The sequence below is a fragment of the Gymnoscopelus microlampas genome, assembly GCF_963454915.1.
Source record: "Gymnoscopelus microlampas genome assembly, chromosome: 20".
Taxonomy (NCBI): Eukaryota; Metazoa; Chordata; class Actinopteri; order Myctophiformes; family Myctophidae; genus Gymnoscopelus; species Gymnoscopelus microlampas.
In genome coordinates this window covers 33,612,881-33,621,104 of record NC_139957.1, presented here as the reverse complement: position 1 = coordinate 33,621,104, position 8,224 = coordinate 33,612,881, and the positions used below count along the sequence as shown (strand labels likewise).

Below are 8,224 nucleotides of genomic sequence, written 5' to 3'. Positions count from 1 at the left end.
AACGCAAAGTGTGGGTGTGGGTGTGTGTATGTTGTGCTGGTGTGCTGGTGTGTGTGTGTGTGTGTGTGTGTGTGTGTGTGTGTGTGTGTGTGTGTGTGTGTGTGTGTGTGTGTGTGTGTGTGTGTGTGTGTGTGTGTGTGTGTGTGTGTGTGTGTGTGTGCGTGTGCGTGTGCGTGCACGCACGCACGTACGCACGCGTGTGTGTGTGTGTGTGTGTGTTGCTGAGGTCTTCTGTAGGCTGAGTGGTTCAGCTGTGCCTCGCTAGAGCTGATGAATAATTTCTGCAACGTGCTCTGCTGTGGCATGTCTGGTGCAGCCTGACTGCACCACACGGCTACAGCCCCACTTTGCATTCAACGTGTGATCACACACACACACACACACACACACACACACACACACACACACACACACACACACACACACACACACACACACACACACACACACACACACACACACACACACACACACACACACACACACACACACACAAACACACACACACACACACAGTCCCCTCGACATCCATTCGGTTAGCTGCCCCATGTGGAGGGATGCAACAAGCCATCCAAAGCCCTTAAAGGAGCAGTCATCCTTCGACTCCCAGGATCACGTCTAAACTTTAACAAAAGCATGAATTGCATTCGGTGACAAATCCGCAACTTTTTGAACCATTTTCAACCTGGTGTCCCTATTTTGGACATGCCATTATAGGCGCAAAAAATAAAATAAAATAAAATAATTTGAAAGCAAATAACAGACAATCATGATTAATATGTTTAGATTTTCCTTCATTGATGATCTTAAAACACGTGGACAGGATGGGCAGTTCCATGTCTGCTATGCATGTCTGTCCCATTCGTTTTTTTGTTCTGTTTTGTTTTGTGAGTCACCAGAACCAAGGACGTGTGTTTTCATGTGATCTAACACGGTTAAAATGGAGTTTGAACTTGAACTGTACAAGTTACTGGGTTTATATACAGTATAGGAAGGGGGTGCGTCAGATAAAATGAATATCAAATACCTAAATATTGAAGCAACTTAAAAGCTGCCTGGGGTGCACACAAAAGACGGAGTAAATTTACCCTTTAACCCTTTAAGACCGGGAACGCACAATTTCTTTGGCTATTCAAAAATAGCAGATCTACAAGCTCAGATTGTAGATCGAGTGCCGCGCTATGACCTTGTAGATCTGCTATTTATTGAAAAAACATGAAAATGTGTGCAAATCTTTGAATATAATTTTTTTTAAGCAAACATTTGTCACTCAAATCTTTGCTTCTGGGGATTCTACAAATGTCTTCTAAATCCTAACAAAAAAAAAACACGTATGTTGCTATAATGTCAGTGGTTCCAAACATCCTTAATGTCAAGGACCCCCAAAATTATATGTATTTGGCCGCGGACCCCCATCTCAAAATATTTAGTTCCAGGGACCCCCAGAAGCAAAGATTTGGGTTACAAAAAAAATAAAATGTATATAATATTTAAAGATTTGCACACATTTTCACGTTAAAAAAAGATTAGCAGATCTACAACCGCGCTACAAGATTGTAGATCTGCTATTTTTTAATAGCTAAATAAATCTAAAAGTGACACACAGATGCTTCCCCGGTCTTACAGGGTTAAGTGGTTAAAGATCGTTTGGAAAATCCTTTCAGTAGAATGATGGCATTCAGGTTCAAGCCCCATGAACAGAGGTGGCAGTGCTGAAATGTCAGCCCTGTTTGGGGGGGGGGGGGGGGTGGACATGCTGATGTGATGACCTCTACATGTGCCGGGGTGACAAGGGATGATTAGATTGGATTGGATTAGATGACATTTATTGTCCTCGGAGAGCAAAATGCTTCTCCCAGCTCACTTAATGGTTAAACCTTACAAGACAGTGAATGGACAAAACATGTTGGAATACAAACATAATAGTCCCACATATACCCTGTTGTACGTACGGATAGGTGAACGAAACGCACAACAATAATAAGAAAACTACACCTTTTTCTATGACACTATTTTTTAGTATGGCACAGGACTGTTTTTAACCACTTGAACCATATACAGTATTATATACTTTGTTGGGGGGGGGGTTAGTGCAAGGTAGTACCGGGTTTACACTGTGATCTACAAGCTCATAGTGCGGCACAGAGCGCGGCGCTATGAGCTTGTAGATCTGCTATTTTTTTTTAAATGTGTGCAATCGTCATTATCTCTTTAAAGGACTCTTTGTGTCTCCTACCGAAACCACTGCTGGTCATCAAATTAGTGGCTTAGGAATGCGACAAAAAATAAATAATATCGATTATTTCTAGTCTCCATGGGTCACTTTTGGGGGTGAACTATCCCTTTAAAAGTTATTTTTGAAATTGCTTCACAACAGCACAAGGCAGTGGACTGACAGTTGATTGGTTATCGGTTGTGCTATGTTACGGGCCAGTTGTTGTTAACCCATTAAGACCTGGATCTGTGTCATTTTTAGATTTGAGCTAAAAAGCATTATGTTACACTTTGGCTATTCAAAAATAGCAGATATACAAGCTCATAGCACGGCACCGAGTGCCGCGCTACGAGCTTGTAGATCTGCTATTTTTGAAAAATCGTGAAAATGTGTGCAAATCTTTGAATATGTATATTTTTAAAGCGAACATTTGTAACTCAAATCTTTGCTTCTGGGGCGTCCCTGGAACAACATATTTTGATGGGGGTCCGCGGCCAAATACATATACATTTTGGGGGTCCTTGACATGAAAAAGATTGAGCACCACTGATATAGAAACATACGTTTTTCAGAAAACTGTTGAGATTTAGGAGACATGTAGAATCGGCTTCAGTTCTTAATAGGTTAATGTAATGCGATGGATTACTGAGGCAAGCCAATTGAAGGAGGGCATTTTTAACATTTCATTAAGCTTTTAAGAAAATGCTCATTAGTGAGCATTTTCAAGGCATTTCTACATCCATAAAGGAAGCCATTAATGATCATGTTGATGTTGTGTGGGTTGTAATTATTAGAGAAGAGTAAATGGTCCCGCACACTGTATTAAGCTCGCAAGAGCATGTTTTGTGTTATTAATAATAAGGCAACGTTTCGATCCCAGTGGCTCTTCCTCAGAGCCTGAAATCAATCAAATCAAACAAGTTGTATTTGCAAGCTTAGTACAGTGTGTGCAGGACCCTTTCCTTTGGTCAAGTGCAGTGGTGTAAAGTAACTAAGTACATTTGCTCAAGTACTGTACTTAAGTACAATTTGTAGGCATTTTTTACTTTACTGGAGTACTGTACTCCACTACATCTCAGAGGCAAATATTGTACTTTTACTCCACTACAATTATTTGAAAACTTTAGTCACTAGTTACTTTGCAGATATCAATTATTATATTATAAAACATACATTAACCACTTATTTTATACCTAGGCTATTTGAAAATAGCCGATCAACAAGCTCACAACGCGTCGGATCTGCTATTTTCAAACATTTTAGTAAGTAACATTTTGAACACTAAGGCCTATCACTTCTAACAGAGTATTTTTCTATTGTGGTATTGCTACGTTTTCCTAAGTAAAATATACAAGTACTTCTTCCACCACTGGTCAAGTGACATCTCTCCAATGCTGTGCGCACGCAAGGCTTTATGATCCGAAATAGAATATGCAGTGTATGTTGTGGCTGACATGTAGAAAAGTAAGCTTCTGCATCTGTGAGCAGCTTATTAAAAAGGAAAAGCACAGGCAGGGGTAGTGGTATGTGAAACCAACCAAACGCCTCCCAATGCATTGTGGGTCTATCTTCCACCAGCCCTCCACTCATCTATCCCGGATGACTAAAGTGATTTCAGGTGTTTCTGTGGCCCATGTCTTTTCTCAAAGATGTCAGATTACCAGATAAAGTCATCGTGTCTGTGTAATAAAAATAGCTTATTTGTTAAGAAGCGACTCAATTCGTAAGTAGCACTTATTTGAAGTGCAAGGTACAACCACCGTTTACGGTATATACTTAATGTCCACAGTTTTGTCTTGAACTCAGTGGTGGAAAAAGTACTCACATTTTTTATTTAAGTAAGAGTATAAATATTAATAATGTACGGTAGAAATGCTCTGTTACATGTAAAAGTCCGGAATTCAAAATTTACTGGGGTGAAAGTTCAAAAATATTCGTATCAAAAATGTATTCAAAGTACCAAAAGTAGAAAGTAGTCATTATGTAAAATGTCCCATTTCACAAGTCTTCAAAATGTATAAAAATCTTTTGAAAATAGCCAATCTACAAGCTCACAACTTGTCGCGATGTGTTATGAGCTTGTAGATCTGCCATTTTCAAATAGCCTAAGTATATAGGGATAAAGTGGTTAATGCATGTTTTGTAATAATCATTATCATCTGATCATGTCTTCTCTGTCGGGTGGAAACCTCATATGTTCAAAACAGGATTCAAATTGAAAAATAGCAACAGTAGCAGATAGACAAGCTCAAAACGCATGGCTAGTAGATCTGCTACTTTAAAAAATATATATTTTGTAAGATGCTGTAGTATGATCAAGTAGGGCATTCATTTTTTAACCCATTTAGACCTGGGATGCATCTGTGTCATTTTTAGATTTGAGCTAAAAAGCATTATTTTACACTTTGGCTATTCAAAAATAGCAGACATACAAGCTCATACGAGCTTGTAGATCTGCTATTTTTGAAAAATCGAGAATATTTGTGCAAATCTTCGAATATATATATTTTTAAAGCGAACATTTGTAACTCAAATCTTTGCTTCTGGGGGGGTCCCTGGAACAATATATTTTGAGATGGGGGTCCGCGGCCAAATACATATACATTTTGGGGTCCTTGACATGAAAAAGTTTGAAAACCACTGACATAGAAACATACGTTTTTTTCAAAAAACTGTTAGGATTTAGGAAAAACACAAAAAGTTAGAATATGGAGATAGGAGGTTTCTGTCTGACAGCAACGATATCTGTGATGCTGCATAGGATCCCTGGGGCTATAGTTTCTGCTTGGGGGAGAGACAGCACCCACTTAATCAGTAACCCCGAGAAATACACATTGATTGCAGATCATAGTTCTTTTTTAAATGGGAATGAATAAACATGCATCAGGGCCTTTTGCTGTATTTTTGAAGCTGTTTTATTTTATGATGTTTGATGTCATTTGATTGAATTATAGGGGTATATAGGAATTGTCGGCATAATCCAACAACAAGACAGACGTTTTAGCTTGCAAGGTAAACTAAGCAATGCTCGTGAACTTCTTGAAGACTGCAGAAGTTTAAACACACACACGCGCACGCACACACACACACACACACACACACACACACACACACACACACACACACACACACACACACACACACACACACACACACACACACACACACACACACACACACGGTAGCCCAACACTGTACCATGCGCAAAACAATAGGGCACTATCAGCGCCTCTAAGGAATGAATGGGATCGAAAATATACCAAGTAAGCCAACCGTTATATAGACCAGAATTGTGAGAAAGAACCTTCCACATCAGTCAGTCAGTATATCTAAAGCTCCGAGAGACCTAGTGCTGGTCCATAGCAGGGGTCTTCAACGTTTTCAGGCCAAGGACCCCCTAGCTGAGAGAGAGAGATGAAGCAGGGACCGGGACCCCCTCCTCTATATTGTATGAAATTGTGTTTCAGATTATACTTTTTTTGTTTACTTGGTCCGCTCTTTTTACCGTCTTCTACACCTATTACCTCTTTACCAAAAATAGCCGATCTACAAGCCCACAACGCCTCGCAGTGCGAGGCGTTGTGAGCTTGTAGATCAGCTATTTTTTGGCTAAAGTTCTCCTCAGAAAAGGGATGCTAGGGTTCAAGTGGTTAAGGTAAAAAGAAAAATCATATCACACAAATATTTGGCTGACCCCCTGTAGTAACTCTGAGGACCCCATAGGGGTCCCGGACCCCCTGTTGAAGACCCCTGGTCCATAATGTTAGAAGGAGTTCTCCTTAACGCTATGGTACTTTCAACCCGCTGCCCGCACACCCGCGGCAGCGCAGCCTATCGACTTTAGTCAAAATACAAAATACTCTTTCGCCACTCACCAAAACAAAGACGGTTTTAAGATGCTGAAAAGCCTACTTTCCTCGGTGGGAACACTCGGAGCCCCCCACCTCACGTTTAAAATACACTTTTTGGACAGAAAAGAAAATATTTCACCGGAAGAAAAACATTTTGTCAATAGAAAATCAATTCACCAGATCGCTAGAGGGCGCAGTGGAGTAACAGAAAAATGTTTTCCTTCCGGTGAAATATCTTTCTTTTCTGGTCAAAAGGTGCATTTTAGACGTGAGGTGGGGGAATCCGAGTGTTCCCACCAAGGAAAGTAGGCTTTCAACATCTTAAACCCGCCTTTGTTTTGGTGAGTAGCGAAAGGGTATTTTTTATTCTTTACGAAAGACGAGAGGCTGCGCAGCCAGTGATACTGCGGGTGTGCGGCCAGCGGCTCCAAAGTAACGCAGCGTTAAGGAAGAACTCCTTCTAAACGCCGTGGTGGACCAGACAGAGCTACAGCAATGTGATTCAGTGGTGGGAAAAGTACTCAAATTCTTTACTTAAGTAAAAGTACCAATACTGCAATATAAAAATACTCTGTTACAAGTAAAAATCCAGAATAAAAAAAATCCTTGAGTAAAAGTACAAAAGTATTGGCATCAAAATGTACTTCGGCTATTTTCAAATAGTCTATGTATAAAATAGGGCTAAAGTTGTTAATGTATGTTTCATTATATCATAATTTATATCTGAAAAGTAACTAATAACTAAAGTGTTCAAATAAATGTAGTGGAGTTAAAGTACAATATTTGCCTCTGAGATGTAGTGGAGTAGAAGTAAAAGCATTGGAAATTGGAAAATACTCAAGTACAAATACCTCAAAATTGTACTTAAGTACAGTACTTAAGTAAATGTACTTAGTTACTTTCCCACCACTGGCCGCGGTGGACCAGACAGAGCTACAACAGCAATGTGTGTAGGCTACTCACAGTTCTCAGGAACTGGATTTCATCTTCTCCTCCTCCATCTCCTCCTTCAGCCATGGTGGTGGCTGTCTGTCGACGAGCCTGTTGTTCAGACCCCGGGAATCAGCCTCCACTGTCCCGGCTGCAGCATCAGCACCGCGCCTGCTGCTCCCCTCCTCTCTGGTGGATATATGAGCATATATGATGATGTATGGCTCTAATCCACGGCCATGCAGAGGAGCGTTGTCTCTCTCTCTCACACCCGCACCTCCTCGCACCTCGCTCCGTGCGTGTGCAGCTCCTCCAGCGGTGCCGTGCGTGCTGCTGGACGGACGGAGTGATGGTGTGTGCAGGCATCAGCGTTGCCAGGTTTTGTGGGAGAAACAAGCCAACCAGGTCTATGAAAACAAGCCCAAAAGCAGCGAGCCCCTCGCCGCTTTAAACATATATTAAATTGGCTATTTGAAAATAGCCGATCTGCAAGCTCACAAAGTCGCAGAGAAATCTTTTTTGAAACATTTTAACAACACCAATCTTGTATGGGGGTCCCTGGCAAAAAAAAACATATTTTCAGATGGGGGGTCCACAGACAAATACATATTAATTTGGGGGTGGGGCCTCGCCCTTGACTAGAAAATGTTTGAGAAACACTGGTTTAAACAACATTAGGGAACGAGCCCAAATAAGCAACTACACTTAGAAACAAGCCCCAAAACAACGCAACGCGCAACTTATAATTTACAGAAAAAAACCCAAATTCGCTTATAATGAGCGGACATGGCAACCCTGGCAAGCATCGAGGGGCTGTAGGCTATAGCAGCAAATGGGGGGGACGGTCCAACGATCGGTCGGTGGGGAAGTCGTGAGAAGTCAAAGGCGCAATGGGATCTTTATCTTCGACGTCACCGCCGGCAGATCTGAATATAAACGTGAAAGCAGCGCGAGTTTAAATCATTCTTTCATGGCACGTATTGATTGAATGCAATGCAGTCAGTTAATTTCTCATCCAAAGGCTCATGCATTTATTTTATCTTTTAATAAAATTGTATTATTTATTTTAGATAGATGTATAGATTATTTATATTATTAATTTTATTATGTTTATTTTTATTTTTTTTACTGCGAAACCGTACATGCTATGTAGGCTATAAGAAAATCAATTTGACATTTTGCTGCTGCACATGCATTACATGGTATTTCAGGACCACGGTCAGCTCCT

The 8,224-nt window shown here is 40.7% G+C and overlaps 1 protein-coding gene across 1 annotated transcript in view; it reads right to left on the bottom strand.

The window, feature by feature from the left end:
- The window catches only part of LOC311036625 (ryanodine receptor 3), a gene marked incomplete at its 5' end in the record, with an annotated part of 257,158 nt that extends 250,075 nt beyond the window's left edge, over positions 1-7,083 (bottom strand). Inside the window, one exon of the mRNA XM_084045450.1 lies at positions 7,030-7,083. Within this exon, the coding sequence (XP_083901576.1) occupies positions 7,030-7,083 (54 nt within the window). The remainder of the gene's footprint in view (positions 1-7,029) is intronic.
- Positions 7,084-8,224: the final 1,141 nt, after the last annotated feature.